At 42.2% G+C, this 20,537-nt stretch overlaps 1 protein-coding gene across 10 annotated transcripts in view; it reads left to right on the forward strand.

Moving 5' to 3' along the window:
• The first annotated feature begins 1,739 nt into the window (after window positions 1-1,739).
• Window positions 1,740-20,537, forward strand: part of RHBDD1 (rhomboid domain containing 1) — a 140,512-nt gene continuing 121,714 nt past the window's right edge. For 3 of the 10 annotated variants that reach the window (XR_007775784.1, XR_007775785.1, XM_050964127.1), the window contains exons 1-3: window positions 1,742-1,956; window positions 17,563-17,631; window positions 19,904-20,422. Coding sequence is in view for 6 of the 10 variants with exons in the window: in XM_050964127.1 (XP_050820084.1) it covers window positions 19,990-20,422 (433 nt within the window). In the remaining 4 variants the exon portion in view is untranslated. Of the gene's footprint in view, window positions 1,957-17,562; window positions 17,632-19,903; window positions 20,423-20,537 lie in introns of all 10 variants that reach the window. The other 7 variants (XM_050964125.1, XM_050964126.1, XR_007775786.1 and 4 more) reach the window with 5 other exon arrangements.

Below are 20,537 nucleotides of genomic sequence, written 5' to 3' on the forward strand. Positions count from 1 at the left end.
TTTTATTTTTCTTGAGTACTCCCCACAAGGGCTTTCGTAAGATATTTCGGTGGTCAATTAAAAGCAACCAAATTAAAAGCAATCATGACTTTGTATTTGCCAGAAAAGATTCCAATGAGCTTTTACATACGAGTGAAGCTTTCAACAAATCAATATTACTATATTTACACTTGTTTCTCTTAGCTTGTCTCTGTTGTACTTGCTTTGCTACTCTGTTGTACTGGAAATTAATGGGATATGTAGAGTGTATAAAAATCAGTAAAAAAAAATGACATAAATTCTGTTCTGTAAGAAGATGTAGACATAGCAGAGACACATATGCGGAAGCGTAACTGGCAAGAATCCCATAGCTAAAATTCTGGCCTATAGCAGCATGGACTGTGTACACCTCCGCCAAAGGACCTGGCACTCCCCAGTGGCCTCCACAGCTCCTTTCTTATAATAAAGCATATGAAACACAATTGTATTGATAAAAGAAAAATTCTACATTCTTCGATTGCAGAATATGTAACAACTTAGCTTCAGGCTCCCCCAAAAGAGAAAAAAATGATCTCCATGCTATGCGGTATGAGGTAAACAAGATGGAAATTATAAAACAAGAACTTTCGCATGGAGCTTGCAATGTTTGTACTTCTTGTGTCCATACCAACAATTTTGCCAGGCATTTTGGGATGGGGTCTATAACTCATCTGGCTGGGCTTGTGCAACCTATATTGATTTCTTCCCAGAACATACATGAAGCCAAAAGCATTGCAGCAGCACCAGTTCAGTCAGTTTTAACTTTGTCTTGCAATACAGTGCCTCATATATTGCAATTATCCAGAAGCCCCTGCTAGGAGAAATAGCACTAGGCATCTTCAGTGGTTTCTTCACTCAGTTTAATTGTAGACATAGTTCTAGAGCCTGCCCTGAAAATCTCCCCAGTGGGAACTGAGCTGACACTGGCTACTGGAAGGCAGCATCCTGAGGTTAAACTTGCCTTAACAGGGTGAGCATGTTACTGCAACTGTGAACCAATCAGTGGAAGAGCTTGGGGTATACATCTGTGATGTGGATGAGCAGGTATGCTAGAAACAAACAGGGTATGAGGGAGAAATGAATGACTTGCTCAGTGAAGCCTTGTAGTTTTTAGGCCATCTACACTAGAGCTAAAAAGTATGTCTTCAACACAGAACTCACCCTAAAGACATTTTTTCCTAATTTAACACGACTCACTTCTATTCATGCTGGCCAGCATAACAAGCTGGATAGGGTCTTCTGTTAACCCAACCTATTCGCAGGTAACTTCTGGAAACCGGCAAGGAGATGTCTCCTGGTGACTCGGGGTGGCAGGTGCAGCTCACCAGGTGGATGGATATAAGTGGGTGGAAAGGAGCTCTCTGCTCACAGGGATCTAGGGCCCGAGGGTGAGTAGCGCTAAGGACGAAACCCTAGCAACGGACATGCCTGAGGAGGTGGCTTGGGCTGGAGCTTAGTTCACAACAAGTGATTAATAAAGCCAGCCCACGGGGTGGGAAGCGGCGCGGGAAAGCCGCTTTCGCCTCCCAGCACCACACCGCTTCACTCGCTCCTCGCCTGGGGATCCTTCACCGTTCCTAAGCTGGGTGCGTCCAGCTGCAAACCAGTCCCGCCCCACAGCGCCCCTGGAGTCCCAGCAGGACGCAGCCACCCCCTTCCCAACGCCTCGGGGGGGGGCTGCCCCTCTTACAACCCCTCCCCCCCCAAGTGATCGCCCGCCCCAACACCTGGGCAGAGCGGGTACAACTCCCCAGCGGGAGGGGCCAAGGTGGAGCTCATACCCCACTCGTAAGTGGCAGGAGGAGGAGAGGAGCCCGCATGCGCGTTCGGGATTGGGAGAGTCGTAGGGAGTCCCGCTGCCTGTGGTTGAGCCGACTCAGGGTCACGTGCTGAGGCTGTTGGGCAGGGGCCGCTGTTGCGTCGCGTGCGGCGGAAAACGTGAGTGTGGGGCGAGGGGGTTCGGGGCGGTTCCCGGATGTGACCCTGCGCCTGTGGCATCCCGAGTGCCTCCGACCGCGCGCGGTTCCCCCCCGGGACCCTGAGGGGAGGCCTGCTGCTTCCTGTCTGCCTGGGGCAGCTCCCTCCCCCGCCTCAACTCGCGGGCGTTGACGGGCCACTGGCTGCCGCTCACGGCGGTGGCCAGGCCTGGGGCCCGCCCATCTGTAGGCCCAGGATACCCCCACCTCAGCCAGCCTGTACTGGCAGCAGGGCAGGTGTCTATCGTGCTCTTCTGGCGCAACCTCGGGGGCGCTCGGCGCTGTGGGCCGAGCAAGTTCGCCAGCCTGCACTGCTGTGTCCCGGGGAACCGGGGGCTGCCTGCAGCCATTTCAGCCTGTTCTCTCTGCCCTCGGGGGCCAGGCCTGAAGCTTCCCGTCCCAGTTCTGCCAGCTGCCACAGTGCCCGGCAATAGCCACACGCCTGTGCACCTCCTCCCAACCCAACACGCCTGTGCACCTCCTCCAGACGGCGGTAACTAGCTGTTTTCCCCCACAGTTCAGATGAGCTCCTCGGCCTGGGGAAAGCGCCACGGGCAATCCCCACCAAAGGGGATATTTCCCCTCCAGTTCTAAGCCCTTGAAAATAGGCTTCTAATAAAAGCTCTTCTGAAATCAGTATCCTGCTCCAAGCGTAATTATGGCAGGATAGCGCTGATGGTTTTAACAGGTCTACGTTGATGGTTCTGGAATTACAGATAGCCTAGTGCCCTGGTATTATGCAAAAAAAACCGTGGACGTGTAGACAGTTTGCATAGCAAAGATAAAACTCTTCATTTATGTAGCACTTTACTGTTTCCAACCCATTTGTGTTACGTGTAAGAATGGCCATACTGGGTCAGATCACAGGTACATCTAATCCGGGGTAGGCAACCTATGGCACGCGTGCCAAAGGCAGCACACAAGCTGATTTTTGGTGGCACTCACACTGCCTGGATCCTGGCCACAAGTCTGGGGGGCTCTGCATTTTAATTGTAAATGAAGCTTCTTAAACATTTTAAAAACCTTATTTACTTTACATACAACAATAGCTTAGTTATATATTATAGACTTGTAGAAAGAGACCTTCTAAAAATGTTAAAATGTATTACTGGCACGCGAAACCTTAAATTAGAGTGAATAAATGAAGACTCGGCACACTACTTCTGAAAGGTTGCTGACCCTTGATCTAACCCAATATCCTGTTTTCCACCAGTGGCCAATGCCAGGTGCCCCAGAAGGAATGAACGGAGCAGGTAATCATCAAGTGATCCATCCCTTGTCGCCCATTCCCAGCATCTGGCAAACAGGCTAGGGACACCATCCCTGTCCATCCTGTCTAATAGCCATTAATAGATGTATGCCCCATGAACTTATGTAGCTCTTGTTTGTACCTTGTTATAGTCTTGGCCTTCACATCATCATCTGGCAAGGAGTTCCACAGGTCATGCATTGTGTGAAAAATACTTTATTTTGTTTGTTTTAAATCTACCTATTAATTTCATTTGGTGACCGCCTAGTTCTTGTATAATGAGGAGTAAATAAACTTCCTTATTTACTTCCTTCACACCAGTCATGATTATATTTTATTCCTTTTAATTATTTATTGTTTTATTTTATTTCTCCATTTTACTAATAGGGAAACTGAGGAAGAGAGAGTGTAATTTGCACAAGACTGTTTAGCAAGTCATTGCAGACATGAAACAAGAGCAGGAGACTTTTATGTTTGGGCCTTCAAATACTAAATATTTTACCAAAATTTGATACAGAAACTGGCCCTTGAGTTTTAGGTGGTTGTGGTGGATGTGTGATGAAATTCATCAGTTTGTGTGGCTACTAAATTGCTGTTCACAGTGGGTTCTACCTGAGTGAAGTACAAGAATGCTTACAAATTATTTAAACATTTTAGCTGGAAGATTTTTTTTTTTTTTTTTTACTACATTTTTGCACCACAAGTTACGACAGATGTCTCATTCTCAACAGGTAATAAATATTTTTAACAGACTGCCAAATAGCACTGAAGGAAAAAAAAAAAAGAAACAAGGAATAGATAAAATGCCATATTACCATTTCTTATTTCTTCTGTTTCATGCAAATAGCTGATTAATGTAGTTCACATGCTTTTAAAATGTTTTCAATATGTGAGTCACGTTTACCGTCCCCAGCTGTAGATAAGTGCTGTAGATAAGTGTTTATACTGAAACAACTGTACACACACTAGGGTTACACTTCTTTAACTGTCTTGGTATTAGTTGAAAAGTGGTACAATTTTTGTGTGAAGACAAGTCATAAGAGATCTGACCAAAACTAGATACAGCCCTAAAAGATGTTGTCTGAGGGCTTATCAACACACAGAAGGTATAACTTAGATAATTTTTTCACATCTTTGCTCATACAGCTGAGAAGTAATACTATACAGTCCCCCAGCGTAGATGTGGTTAAACTGATATAAATGAATTTGTACAGGTATAGTTTATTCTGTTTTTTATATGCAAATAAAATATACTGATATAAACACATTTATACTAATATAACTATGTCCAGTGGGATGTTAGCACTGACTCTTCCCAGTACATTTGTAGACGTGCTGCAGTCTAAACCTTTGGAAAGTGGCCATTAATCATTAACAGGTTTTCTCTTTCTCAGTGGATCATCTCTTGGGAATTGGATACTGAAACTACTTATCCAGCTCTGTTCTGCTGCTTTGTCTTCAGTAAAGTTGGGGAAAGCTGGGCAGGGGATTAATATTCTCATCCCAGGATTAAGTTTTCCGTCTCTCTACATGTATGTAGACATGGCATCCATCTAACTGATTCTAAAACATCAGGTAATGTTGAGGGCATCAATGGCCAGAACCCAACTAATTTGAGGGGGCAGTAAGAAAACCAAAAATGAGGGAGACATGGAGCTCCTTATTAGCTCAGTCACAGTTTCAGGCACGTCTTCAGTTGTCTATAGATCAAACAACTGTTTGATGGAACCGATTAATGCCTCGAGCATAATTATATCCCATCTTATCTCTACTCATTCTTCCAATAGAATGTAATGTTACGTTATTGCTGTGAAGGTAAAACTTGAAGTGTAGAACTGGTCTAAGGGTTTGTTTACATCAGACAATGTAGAAATGATATACCGTCACAGCTGCAGTGTAGACACTACAGTAGAGGTGGGCAAACTATGGCCTGCTGGCCACATCTGGCCCGCGAGGTCATCCTGCCCGGCTCTTGAGCTCCCGGCCGGGGAGGCTAGCCCCCAGCCCCTCTCCCTCTGTCCTCCCTCCCCCACAGCCATGCTGCTGCGCGAGCAGCACTCTGGGCAGTGGAGTTGTGCACACCTGCCAAGCAGCACAGCAGCATGTCTGACTCCGGCTGGGCATGATAAAGGGTGGGGGGGGTCCTGTGGGGCAGTCAGGGGACAGGGAGCAGGGGCCGATTGGATGAGGGGTGGAGGATGGATAAGCGTGGGAGACCCAAGGGGCCTGTGAGGGGGCGGGGGTGTGGATAAGTGTCAGGGGATGGGGAATGGGGGGGTTTGGATCAGGCGATGGGGAATGGGGGGGGTTTGGATAGGTGTGGGGTCCCAGGGGGCCTGTCAAGGGACAGGGGTGTGGATAGGGATCAGAGCAGTCAGGGAACTGGGAGCAGGGGGGTTGGATAGGATGTGGGGTCCCAGAGGTGGTTAGGGATGGGGGTTCCTGGGAGGGGATGGTTAGAGGACAAGAAGCAGGGGGGGTTGGATGGGTGGGGGCTCTGGGGAGGCAGTCAGGGGGTAGGAAGTGGGAGGGGTGGATAGGGGGCAGGGGCAGGCTGTTTGAGGAGGCATAGCCTTCCTTACCTGGTCCTCCATATAGTTTTGCAACTCCAGTATGGCCCTTGGGCCAAAAGGTTGCCCACCTCTGCATTACAGCAATGGAAGGGGTTCTGTCATTGTAATAAATCCACCTTCACAAAGACAGTAGTTAGGTTGACCCCCATATGTGTCCACAGGGAGCCAAAGAAAGAGTATCTAAAGAGCAAGTGATTCTGGCAGTCTGACCAAAAAGTGGTTAGAGAGGTGATATTACCATACAGAGATGCAAGCTAGTCACTTTTCTTGTTTTTCTGCATAAGCCCCTGTGCAGGGCTGATAGCATGGCCTGTCAGCGTAGGGCAGTGGGGGCCTCCAGCTGTGAGTTCAATGTGGGGCTGCTAGCATGGGGCAGCGATGGGGGGGCCCTCCAGCTCTGAGCCCTGGGGTGGCAGGGCTCCAGCTGTGAGCCTTGGGGCAGGCTGTCAGGGCAGGGCAGAGGGGTGGGGGCTCTAGCTGACAGCCAACAGACGATGTAGATAATGCAGTGTCTATGCTGATACTGTGTCACCCTAACTACATTGACCTCAGAGCTAAGCCTTTTGTGAAGGTGGCGTTATTAAGTTGATGTAGTGGGTGACTTACATCGGTAGGAGCTACATTATAGTGTAGATGCTTACAAAGTTAGGTCGACCTAAGCTGCCTTACGTCGACATAACTCTGTAGTGTAGACCAGTGTTTCTCAAAGTCAGGCCGCCGCTTGTTCAGGGAAAGCCCCTGGCCGTCCAAGCCTGTTTGTTTACTTGCTGCGTCTGCAGGTTTAGCTGATCATGGCTCCTACTGGCCGCGGTTCGTCGCTCCAGGCCAATGGGGGCTCCAGGAAGCGGTGCAGGCTGAGGGATGTGCTGGCCGCCCTTCCCGCAGCCCCCATTGGCCTGGAGCAGCAAACTGCAGCCAGTGGGCGCTGTGATCGGCCGAACCTGCGGACGTGGCTAGTAAACAAACTGGCCTGGACCACCAGGGGCTTTCCCTGAGCAAGTGGCGCCTGATTTTGAGAAGCACTGGTGTAGACCACACCTACGATTGAATCGTGTTGATGTAGTCATTTGAGAAAGCTTATGTTATGCTGGCTGTATTTTGTGTACTTGTTCTGTGGCTTAACGAGACATCGCCTGCTAAGGCAGGTAACTTTCATAACCACTAAATAGATTTTAAATCATTAGTCAGATATATGGAGCCAGTGAGTTTAAGTATAGGAAATCAAAGTTTAAGAGAGAAAAATTGGTGTTTTTAAAATTGGAGACTCTCTCCCACTGACATAGATACCGCTGCTCATTAGATGTGGTTTAATTATGTCAGCGGGAGAGCTCTCTCCTGCCAGCATAGAGTGGCTACGTGAGAGCTTACAGCAGCATAGCTGCTGTAAAGTCTGCAGTGTAGACATAGCCTTATTTTTTCAAAGTGTATTCTGTCTGCTATTTAAAATATTCATTAAGCTAGGACAATGAAACAGGACTTGTATGTTTCAAATACTTTGCAGAAGCAATTTTAAAATAAACTACTGTAAAAATGTTCTAAAATATAATTACCAATTTTCCATTACATTTTATAAGATGTATTATTTATCATTGTTCAATTTTTTTTAAAAATAAATTAAACCTCAAGTTTGGGCCTAAGCTATTTGAAAAGAATCTTTGTTATTTGTACTGTATTGTATTAATTTTGTGTTGGCATTCCTGCCTGTCTTGTTTCTTGTGAACAAGATAGCAGTGGCTGTATTATAAGTGTGTGTTTTTAGGAACATATTCCTTTTCATAACAGCTTTTTCATATTAAATTTAAAACTTTGTTCAGTTAACAAAGCTGGGTATTGCTTTACAAATGAAAAATCATTAAATCCTTTCGAAAGCCATTTGATTAACCGGAAGTCACTCTGTGTAAATTAATTACAACTATAATGATGTCAGAGCCTTGTCTTTTGTTATTAACCATGAAATAGACTGCAAGTTACAATAAGCTGTGAAATTTATAGGTAGTGGGTTGGCCTTCTGTTTACATTCAAATTAAGCATGTAGATTGAATATATAAAGGAAGTTCACACTGTTTCAAATTTTTGAGCTGTTTCTCATGCTGGTTCAGTTTTCTCTACTTGCATTCTCATTTCTAATTCACTAGTAGATGATTTTCCAGGTATTGAAGGTAATGCTAAAGAAAGTGGCCTAACTTATTACTTTGGCCTTTTTACACTTAGCATTTAGTTCAAGGTATGAAAAATCCATATTCCTGACTTATGTAGCTACGCTGACCTAATCCCCAGTGTAGACACAGCGATGGAAGAATACTTCTGTTCACCTAGCTACTGTCATTCAGGAGGATGGTGTCCCTTCTGCGACAGGAAACCCCCCTTCCATTTGTGTAGACTGCATCTGTGTTATGAGGTTATACCACCGTAGCTATGCCTGTATCGTTCCTGTAGAGTAGACAAACTCTTTGAAACACATGCTTGGTTTTATACTGCAGATTTAGCACCCTAGATGATTAGATCTTCCTGATAAATCAAGATAAACATCCAGAGTAGCATTTGCCTCATTGGACCACCAGCCTTTTCTTTCATAGAATTTCTGCTTCAGTGTTAAGGGAGATACAACTCTAATACTTTATAAAGGTTGTTTGTTCATTGATTTTATTACAAATGGTTACTGAACGTGTTCTAACTAGGAATTCTCATTACAAATCAATTTTGTTGGCTCTAGGCTGCTCTTATTGCAGTACCCTTAGGTTTTTGAGAGACTGATGACCGCTCTTCCAAGGTTCAAGTTCTCCCACCCCCATAATTACTGAAGCAGTTCCAAAGCCTCAAATATGGCTGCAATGAGACATACCCTGTCTACAACACCTAACCTGGGGAATGTTGAGGGGAAAGAATGCTCCAGCAATATCTTATTTCTCTATTTTACTTGCAGAATGTAAGACCCAAGGCAAGAGTTGGGTTTTTGCCTCCTTAAAAATACATTTCACTTAAGCAGAGCCCCAGTCCTTGTTGTTAGATATTTGTAACTCAGTCCTTTCTCCAGAAACTGGGGCTTTAATGTGGTGTGTCATCCACTCTGCTACTTCAGGGACAGTCAATAACATAGCAGTAACAGAATTAATTCTTAGTTGTTATTTATAAAAATATTTTAAGGAATGTTACTAACAGGCAATTTAATAATGGTAATCCATTAATCACAGTATAATATCCTATGGCTGTCAAACAACGTTTCTGAAGCAGAAGGGGTTCTATTCAAATTAAAAATAAATCCTTAAATGCTTTTCATTGAATTAGTGCAAAACAAACAAACAAAAAAAAATTCCTAGAATGTTTAGTTCATACATTTATCTTGAGTAGGTGACAAAAAAATGCAGACACGTGGCAGCCTAGGTTAAAGACAAACATCCAGTTCAAGTCTATTCTGAAAATTTGTACATTTTGAAGGCGGTGGCATGTTTTGGATATCGGAGAAAAACAGAATAAGTCCTTCATTGTTTCAAGTCTCATTAGCCTTTTCATAAACACAGTAGAGGCTGGAGGAAGAATGTTTCAAACAGTTGGAAGCACTATATGTTTTAAATGAATTGCATTCCAAAAGGCTCTCTAGAAACTGCTTGCTATCTTTCTTGTGTGTTTCACTTATAGGTGCCAAATATAAAGCTTCTTGGATGACACATTTTTGAGGATACATTACCATTATTATTATTTATTCACATTATAATAACCTTCAGAGGTCCCAGTAAGATTGGGGCCCTGTTGTAGTTAGGGATGTAAATATCATTTAAAAAATTAACCAGTTAAACAATTAAAAAGATAAATAGGCAAAATTTCTGAATCAAGGACCTTACAGCAATAATTATAGTAAGGACCTTAGATTAATATCATTATCAGAAGTGATGAGAGCCAGAGGAAACAAGGTTGAATAAAGTAGGCAAAATGGAATGCTGTGGTAAAGAGGAAAATTTATTGAGAATTCGGGTAATTTAATCAGTTGCTGTTCTGTATTTATTTTTTTGTTCTGTTATGAATGGGCAAGAATGATGAAATTGAGATTAGGGATGTAAAGTCTGATGAAAAAAGTGTGTTTTGAAGGAGGAGCGAAAGAGTCTTTGACACAAAGGAAGGCACCTGTTCTGGACATAAAGAGCTGATGTAAAAAAGGTATAGAATTAGAAATGATAGGAAAATACAAAGGGAACATTAATGGAAAGGAGTAAACAGAGTGTAAGAGATGTGGAGGAAGGAGAAATAACCATCTTATTGCAATATAATGCTCCCAAGTATTGCCCCAATTAATGAAAGCCCCCTGTGAGTAGACCAGGTCCAGTTCCCCTGTGTCAGAGCAGGTGAGCCCAGTTCGGCCAATGAAGGGGAAAAGGCTACACCTGTGGCTATAAAGGCCTGTTGGAGGGCAAGAAGAGGAAAAAGAGTGATTGGGGCAGGCTATGCCTGGGGAGAGGAACTACAGAGGAGTGGAGCTAACTCTAGGGGTGAGTCCCTGGAACAGGGGCGAGGTGCTAAGGGGGGCAGCCCTGGAGCCAGTGTTCCAGAAGGGAAATGAGAGCTGGCTGTGACTGGGAAGCTGCAAGAAGCGGGATTACTGGAGACCCCGGGGAGGGCAGGCCGTGAAACCCTAGGACAAAAGATCTGTTGAGGAACTGTTTTTGTCTATGATGTGCTTATGTTTGAACAAATAAACCTACTTAAAGAAGGCTGGGCATGGCAATGAGTGCTTATTAATCTGCGGAGAAGTCATGCTGTGCCACATATGATTAGGCATGGAAGAACTAGATTTTTTTTCTAATTTTGATTATTTTTATTTTTACAGTTGTAGGAAGTTAAAGGGGATTTATGGTTGGGTTTATGGTTACGGCAGACCTATGAGTGGGATTGCAGGGGGCTTCCTGCATGGCAGAGGAGCTCAAGGTATGGGGCACAAGATATAACAGGGGAGGCTGCAGTTGCCCAGCTCAGTGGAGCTGAGCCCCCTGGCCATGACTGCAAGGAGGCAGGCTATCACTGCAGGTGAGGTAACTGTTACCAATTACAGGTGGTGGTGGGTTTTTTTTTTTTGGTGTGTGTGTGTGTGATTTGTATGTCAGCTGAAATGTACATTTACTGATAGTTATTGATTAAAATAGAATTCTGACAAGCCTATATATGGTGGAGAATGTGTGCACTTTGATCCGCCCTGATATAAGGGGAGAGTGAGATGGCTCTTTGGTGTCCAGTGAAGGAGGCAGAAAACCAGAGGCAGGGTGCCGCAGCGTGACCTTTGGCCATGAGGGGTGTCATAAACAGATAGTAGGGATTAATAGAACAGAAGTACTTCATATCTCTTTTGCCTGTACAGGGTTAACAAGTTCAGTGAGCCTGGCTGTCACCTGACCAGAGGACCAATCAGGGGACAGGATACTTTCAAATCTTGAGGGAGGGAAGTCTTTGTGTGTGCTGTTAGTGTTTGGCTGTTGTTCTCTCTGGATTCTGAGAGTGACTAGATGTGCAACCAGGTTTCTCTCCAATCTCCCTGATACAGGTCCTTATAGATTCAAAATAGTAAATACTAGGTGATAAGGCGAGTTAGGCTTATGTTTGTTTTCTTTATTTGCAAATGTGTATTTTGCTGAAAGGATTTTACTTAGGCTGGGAGGGTATTCCCAGTGTCTATAGCTGAAAGACCCTGTAATGTATTCCATCTTAAATGTACAAAGATAATTTTTACTGTTTTTTCTTTCTTTAATTAAAAGTTCTTCTTGTTTAAGAACCAGATTTTTTTTTTTTATTCTGGTGAGACCCTAGGGTACTGGGTCTGGATCCACTAGGGAATTGGTGGGGAGAAAGGAGGGAAGGGGGAGAGAGAGGTTAATTTCTCTCTGTGTTTGGATTACTTTCTCTCTCAGGGAGAGTCTGGGAGGGGGAGAGAGAAGGAGCGAGGAAGGTGAATTTTCCTCTCTGTTTTAAGATTCAAGGAGTTTGAATCACAGTAATCTTCCAGGGTAACCCAGGGAGGGGAAGCCTGGGAGAGGCAACGGTAAGGGAAAGGGTTTACTTTCCTTGTGTTAAGATCCAGAGGGTCTGGGTCTTGGGGGTCCCCGGGCAAGGTTTTGGGGGGGGGGACCAGAGTGTACCAGGCACTGAAATTCCTGGTTGGTGGCAGCGCTACAAGTACTAAGCTGGTAATTGAGCTTAGAGGAATTCATGCTGGTACCCCATCTTTTGGACGCTAAGGTTCAGAGTAGGGATTTATACCATGACAAGGGGGCACTTGGGTGGTAACCCCCATTTTACATGCACTATCATGATGTTCTACTTCGTCATATACTAACCAATGCCAAATATTTGTTGTTACTTTTTTTTTCATAATTTAAATATGATGCTCATAAGTGAATTTTGATCCTTAGAGTAATCCTGTTTCTTGTCATATTTTGGGTTACTCTCTTAGAGTTCTATAAGGAATTTCTTAGAATTCTATGGTATCCTTTTTATTTTTGACCCAGGGATTTCTTCTGTTTTTATTAGAATTCTTATTTTAATTTTTGGGAGACCAAACTTGTTAAAAAATAAACTGTGAATTTCATTTAAATTGATGGGGAAAAATAGAATAGTTCTTATAAAACTATCAGTCTGTTAGTCCATTTTTTTCTGCAAATTTGATAAGAGGTATTATAATGTACAGGACATTTTAATTTTCCAGGTAGTGGGACTGTTTATATACTTACACTGTCACATGTAAATGTATGCAGGATGGGGGCCACAATCTAGAAATCTAGAGTCAATGTGTTTGTAATCGTGCATCCTCCTGAAAATGTATTTTGGTATCATATTTAAGAAAAATAAGCTGTGAATGGTCTCTAGTTCATAAATTTATAGATATTCTTAGATTAGTTAAAAACCCTCATGAATAGTAACTCCTGGTCCTTTAAAAGGGTAAAGAGGAAGCAGGAATGTTGGTTAGAAAATTTTACCTGTAAGTGGTATTATAGTAGTGCATAGTACAGTCATGATTAGGTCTCTATTGTGCTATCATACAAACAAAACAAGAGGGTCACTGCTCTAAACAACTTGCAATTAAATGTGTAGAAATTTACATCCAAATCAAGCTTCCCGGATCAAAAAATCCACCAATGAAAGAAAATAGTCCTTAACAAACTTGCCAGCATTGTGGCTATTAAACTTTACAGTTCACTAAAAATATAAAATAAACGTTCAGGTACTTAAGTAGAGTAGCTGTCATATTTTTACTAATTCAAATGCATACTTTCTAAATAAAGACCTGTTCTGTAAGAGAGAATGCTAGTTTGCTTTAGATAAGCAAAATACTGTGTTCAGATATAGACAGCAAAAATGTTATCATATAATAAACAGGTTGTGAATTGTAAACATAGAGGTTTTATTTTCAACAAGCTAAAATTAAACTGTATAAATTTGTTGTTTTTGCCTGGAGTTTACACACGTGGACCCAGTGGTGTTGGAACACTTTTTATAGTGGGGGTGCTGAAAGCCATTGAACAAAACTGAAACCCTGTATATGATGGAAGCCACACCCCCAGCACCCCTGGTTCCAGCACCCCTGCATGAACCACTGTTCTCTATCCCTGCTTCCCGTTGAATATGTATGATACATTTGTAGCCCTGTTTGCCTCAAAACCATTTATAGAAATGATTCAAATTCTTTTTTTCATTGCAGCTTCAGGATTAGTAGCTACCTCCTAGTTTCTTCACATATTTATCCCTTCATGTAACAAGAACTGAGGGTCATCCAATGAAATCAATAGGCAGCAGGTTTAAAACAAACAAAAAGAAGTGCTTCTTCATACAACACAGTCAACCTGTAGAATTTGTTGCCAGAGACGTTAAAATCATAGAATCAATGGGTTAGATAGAACCGCAAGGGTCATCTAGTGTAACCCTCTGCCAAGATGCTGGATTTACCAACCATCCAAGAGAGCTGGCTATCCAGTCTTCTGAAAATCCAGCGAAGGAGTTTTCTCAACCTCCCTAGTCAGTCTGTTCCATTGTCCTACAGTTCTGACAGTTTGGAAGTTTTGTCTTGAGATTTAATCTAGATCTGCCATGGTGTCGTTTGAATGCATTGCCTCTTGTCCTGCCCTCTGTGCAAAAGAGAACAAGTTTCCCCACCATTTTTATGGCAGCCTTTCAAGTATTTGAAGACTGCTATCATATCTCCACTCAATCTCTTTTTGAAACTGAACATACCAGTTCCTTCAGCCTTTGCTCATATGGCTTACATTCCATCCCTTTGATCATCTTTGTCGCTTGCCTCTGGATCCTTTTCAGTTTCTCCACATCCTTTCTATACATTGGTTACCAAAACTGGACAGAGAACTCCACGTGAGGCCTAACGATTGCTGAGTAGAGTGGCACTATCACCTCCTGTGACTTGCATGCTATGCCTCTGTTAATTGCAACCTAAAATTGCATTTGATTTTTTTTCAACAGCATCATTTTGGTGGCTCATTTTGAGGTTGTGATCCACCTCAGATCCTTCTCAGCATGCTGCTGCCGAGCTATTTCCCCCCTCATTCTTATTTGTCCATTTGGTTTTTCTTCCGTAAGTGCAGCACCTTACATTTGTCTTTGTTGAATTTAATTTTGTTGACTATAGCTCAGTTCTTCAATTTATCAAGATCCCTCTGAACTGTAGCTCTATCCTCCCAAAATATTTGCCATCCCCTTCCACCCCCGGCTTGGTGTCATCTGCAGATTTTACCAGTATGCTCTCTTTTCCTACATCCAGATGATTAGTAAAGATGTTAAATAACACTGGACCCAGAACAGATTCCCGTGGAAACCCACTTAAGACCTCCCTCCAATCTGCAACATTCCATTAATAGTTTTTGTTTGCAGTTTTTTAACCAATTATGTATTCATTTAATGTAAAACAAGGCCCTGTTGTAAAGGCCAAAAGTATAACTGGGTTCAAAAAAGAACTAAAGTTAATGAAGGATAGGTCCATCCATGGTAACTGCTTAAAAGATAAGAAACAGAGTAGGAATAAAAGGTCAGTTTTCACAATGGAGAGGGTAAATAGTCGTGTCCCCATGGGTCTGTACTGGGCCCAGTACTTTTCAGCGTATTCATAAATGATCTGGAAAAAGGCGTAAGCAATGAGGTGGCAAAATTTGCAGATGATACAAAACTACTCAAGATGGTTAAGTCTCAGACAGACTGCAAAGAGCTACAAAAGGCTCTCTCAAAACTGAGTGACTGGGCAACAAAATAGCAGATGTAATTAAATGTTGATAAATGCAAAGTAATGCACATTGGAAAACATAATCCCAACTATACGTATAAAATGATGGGGTCTAAATTGGCTGTATATAAACCCATGCACATCTTGAATATTGTGTGGAGATGTAGTCTCCCCATTTCAAAAAAGGTGTGTTGGAAAAGGTTCAGAAAAGGGCAACAAAAATGACTAGGGGTATTGAACAGCTTCCGTATGAGGAGCCATTAATAAAACTGGGACTTTAGCTTGGAAAAGAGATGATGGGGGACGGGGGGAGGGAAGATGATTGAGGTGTATAAAATGATGACTGGTGTGGAGAAAGTAAATAAGGAAGTGTTGTTTTATCCTTGTCATAACACAAGAACTAGAGGTCACCAAATGAAATTAATAGGCAGCAGGTTTAAAACAAACAAAAGGAAGTATTTCTTCACAGAACACACAGTAAACTTGTAGAACTCCTTGCCAAAGGATGTTGTGAAGGCCAAGACTATAACAGGATTCAAAAAAGAACTAGATGAATTCATGGAGGATAGGTCCATCAATAGTGTCCCTAACCTCTATTTGCCAGAAGTGGGGAACGGGTGCCAAGGATGGATCACTTGATGATTTCCTGTTCTGTTCATTCCCTGTGGGGCACCTGGCGTTGGCCACTGTCAGAAGACGGGATACTGGGCTAGATAGACCTTTGGTCTTACCCAGTATGGCTGTTCTTATATTATGTTCTTAGAGAAATTACTGTAAATGTCTTTGAGGGACATGCTCTGCAATAAATTATGAGTAGTATGTATTGACCTGGTAATTGAGCGTGTTAACTGTATGAATATATTGGTTTAGTTTAATGGGGAACTGTAAGGAGAACAAGTAGGAAGGGAATAAGAATGGCTCAAGATAAGCCGCTTCTCAGCTAACACTTAATAACATTTAAGACACTTTGCCCAAACTATAAACTTTTAAGATTCTAACTCCTTATTCTTGCCAATTTACAAAACTGTTTTTTGATGACCTGGGGCATGGTCTGGGAACCTGAAGATCAACAGACCTATGGTAGTTTTAAAAGGTACTCTGTCTCAAAAGCGGTTGACTGTTCAGGGAGTTGTTCAACAGGAACAAGACTGACACACAGGCACCCCTTGGGGATGTCTGAAGAAGTCAGGGCTGTGTGGGTTACCATTGGGAATAGTAAGACTTTAGGTAAGAGTTTTATAAATTTTGTTGTTTTGAAAGCCTTTTATGTTTTCTGCTTTTTGCCTGCTGTTAAAGTAAACAATATTTTGGGTTTAAAAAGACTGTTTGGTGACTATATTTACCACTACTCACAGATTCCCAAAGAGAAGAATTGCAGGAGCTGAAACCAGTCAGACCTCTTGGATAAGCACAATTGATATGTAGGGTACTGCAGCCCATGGCCTGCTCTAAAAGTAGCATTTCACCTCCAGAGAGGTAAAGTACAAGGCATAACACCTGAGGGAAGTGCACTCAGAGACACCAGAAAGGGGACAGAGGAGCAGATGCATGTGTTACTGTGACATTACTGATCTGGGTCTTTGTGGACTTTTTGCTTGCATAAGTAAGGGTACTGTCCTGAATGATGTTATCAAGGGAATAATGCAGACACTTCAAATTTGTCATGTAGTTAATTGAAATCTTGTTCATATAGTATATTTGAAGAAAATAGGTTGCAATTAAGTCAAATTATTGATGATTGCATCTATTACAGGCTACAGGCAGGCTCAGGTCACATCTCAATAACTCTATTAAATGAGAGATTGTGATGCCTCAAGTAACTAATCTCTATCATTTTTCTGTAGCTATTTTGCATGCAATGATTCTACTGGTTGTAATGACTCAGTGGTAGAGGGCGGTTGGGCTTCCGTCAAAAGTTCTCATTGTTTAGATTACTTGGCTCACTACTGCTGTTTAAAGATGTTTTAATTTTATTTTTTTTCGCTGCATGCTAGCTAGAGCATCAGTGCTTGACAGACTCTCCATAATGCTGCTACCTCAGTCCCACTGCACACTTAGGCAGCACTGCCAGTGGAACTTAAGCAGAAGTACAGGGGGAGCACTTAACGCACATGGACATTGGGACTGGTTCTCCCTGTGTCTCGTTCATCTAACACAACCATCTACTGTAAACCAATAAATCAATTGCAGAATAAGAGCCTGGTTCACCCAGAGCACTTTGGTTGCTTTAAGTTCCTTTTGTGATGTAAACCCAGCTTAACTGGTAGAATCTGGCAACTCTAGTGTACCAGTGAATCTGCTGGTGAAAGTTAAACTTTTTTTTTTTTTTTAAATTAAGGTTCATACTATATATCTTCTGATTGTTAGAAATTAATATATTGTTTTTCTCTTTGGGTTTCTTGTATTGTGTTCATGTATGATATTTTAATAATTTAAAACTGTTCAGTAAATCCCAGGCAAAAAATCTATGCAAAGGTGAGAGTATGTATTAGTAACTGGTGAGTTTAAAAAAAAAAAAAGTAAAGTTGTACTTATCTCAAGGCCCAAGTGTTATATACCCAGGACATTGAAAGTTGAGATTGCATTTAAGAGAAATCCAAACACATTAAGGTAAGAAATGGATGGTTAAGAAACTGAAACAGCTTTAAATCTTCCATTTAGTGATTCCATGAGGGGAAAAATGTTTACTATGTCTTGTAAAATGTCTAATCTAGAACCACAAACACTGAAATGGTTTAATGATAATACTGTGGTTATTGCATGAGGTCACTACATCATGAATCCAAATATATGGGGAGCAGAGGGAGCCATAAACTCTCAAATGGCCTCAGATAACTTCTTTGAAAATAAAAATATTACATTTAAAACAGGGCTTATCTCTGGCAATTCCAAGAGTATTAGCAAGTGCCGGGTCCAGTTAGGAAGCTGGAATTCTTCCCAATCGCAATGGTTTTTAAGGCTCCCAATTCTAATAATCATAATGCAGAACTGTGAAATACAGACTTAGGCTAAATCAAAATAAGCCACTCTACTTTTATATCATATATAAATATTCATTTTTCTAAAATTGATTTTATCTGGAAAACGTCTTGAGTATTAAGTTTGAGATAAGAACTTTGGAAAGCATGGAAATGATTTCATGGTGTAATTTTGAAAGATAAGGTTGACTGATGAATTTGATCTTTTGTTCCTGGTTCTGTATGATTAATACATATATTGGGTGAAATTATGTGCTGCATCTCTTAGCGGTGCTGTACAGAACACACACGCCAGGAGGTGGGGGGGGGAAGGATGGCTTTAAACTACTCTTGTGCCCTCTTGATTCTGAGGTGTCCCCCCCCAGTGTAATTTAGATGGTCATGAGGTGTTGTCTGAATTGTAACAGCCTGTCCCCACCTGCCTATAGGCTGCTCTGCTTTCCAGAATCTCTGCAGCGCTACACATATGCTAGGGCTTACAAAAGTCCTCAAAGGACAGTCTGTGACTGTCTTCCTCAGTTTCCCATGCTTGAAGAATTCTCCTCCTCCTTTGCCCCCAGCCACACCGAGGGCTTTTAGAGCCTCTTCGCATCTTAGATCATTTTACTTGACATAATTGGGGCAAAGAGGGAACAAGAATCTCTCCCATTGCGTATACTTATGTGGAATTTTTATTTGTAGTTATTTTTGCTACTGTTCTTTCTTCTGTGCTCATTTCAGGGGTGAAAGTAAGCTGGTATGGCATACCGGTAAAAAGTGGCTGCTGGTACCAGCCTGTATTCCACCAACATTAAAGCGCTGCCGCGGCAGTGCTTTAACGTCACTGCCCTTTTTGCACCTGTGGGCCACCACTGCCAGGATGAGGGAGAGGCAAAAGGAGCAGCTGCCCCGGGGCTGCCAATTTAAAAGGACCTGGGGCTGTGGCCAGTGCCCTGGGCCCTTTAAATCACCTCTGGAGCCCCGGGCGGTGCGGGCCAGGCAGCGCAGATGGGCTGGCTGGGGGATGCTGACCCCCAACCCCGCCTCTTCTGTCCGAGGCCCCGCCCCTTCCAGGGGCCAGAACCAGCCCCTGCTCCAGTAAGTGTTGAATGTTACTTTCACCCTGGCTCATTTCTACTATATCTTAAAGAAGTATGGTATTGAGGAAAATATGAAGTAAGTATTTTCACCACTCTACTAAGTTTTTCCAAGAACATTAATACTGTTTTTAAAGTAAGTTCCTATGTGGAACCACTTAACTATTTGAGCAGAATTTTTTTATATTGCAACCTGACATAGTCATTTAGATTACCATTCTTAGTGTCTCTTGAATATCTGTAAAATTTTGGAAGAACAGATAGTGGCAGGATTTCAGATAGAATGAGAATCAAATACTGTGACTGTCTCTAGGAAAACTGCTATGGAAAACTAAAAATGGAATGCCAGAATGTTAGACTGTAGAGAGGAACTTTCCAACTCCTTCATGATGGTTTGGGGTCACAAGTTAGTTGTGAGTAGAAGAGGAGACGTGGCTTGCACATTCATGAACAGCAGAAATCAACTTCAGCCCTACATAGGGCTGTGAGATGCAAATTGCAGCTGTTCTTGCAGGTTCTTTTCTCTCTTTCATGCCTTTATGAATCTACTGTGTGAAGTCCTTTAACTCAGACCTTACAAAGGGATGCAGAACATCATCCTGTATTTACGGTAAAATTGTGTGCTTGAACTTTATTAATGTAAATTGTATTTTTGTCTTTAACTGTGCTGTCTGCATCTGTTGCAGTTGAGAATATTCTGCAGAATTTGTGAATAGTCCATGTATTTTTAGAAAACATCCAGTGAGCTTGAAAATGCCCCTTGTGTGTTTGGTTAGTTATTGATAAAATAATTGTTTGTCAATTAATATAGATTTATTTTTCTTTCAGAATTTCCTAACCTTTTGTATTTCTGGATTCCAACAATAGACTGGAAATTGGAACAATCCTATAGTTTCTCAGAATAAGAAGTGATTATGCAGCGAAGACGGAGGGGAGTGGACGTTGGACTAATCTTGCTACTTTCTCAAGTATTTCAAGTTGGGCTTGAAAACATTCCACCTGTAACACTTGGGACCCTAGCGCTGAATATTTTTGTTTTTTTGAAACCTCTGAAACCACTGCTGAAAGTGTGTATCAGTGTAGACCAAGGTTATCACCGGAAAGACTGGCAGCGTTTGCTGCTTGCTCCAGTTCACCATGCAGATGATTGGCATTTATATTTTAACATGGTCTCCTTGCTTTGGAAGGGTATAAAGTTGGAACGTAAGCTTGGAAGCATATTGTTTGGGTATATAATTGCAGTATTTTCAGTGCTGATTGGCATTGTGTACATGGTGTTGGAATTTGCACTTGCAGAACTTCTGAATGACCCTTCATACAAAATGAATTGTGCTGTTGGCTTTTCAGGTAAGGTATGCAGGAGGTACAGGTTAATTTACTGAAGTGCACATTTATAGATTCTGTATAGTAATGTTTTATAATATAGAAAATGGAAATATTTCTCTAATGAACATGGATTGGA

The sequence above is a fragment of the Gopherus flavomarginatus genome, chromosome 8 (genome assembly GCF_025201925.1).
Source record: "Gopherus flavomarginatus isolate rGopFla2 chromosome 8, rGopFla2.mat.asm, whole genome shotgun sequence".
NCBI lineage: Eukaryota > Metazoa > Chordata > Testudines > Testudinidae > Gopherus > Gopherus flavomarginatus.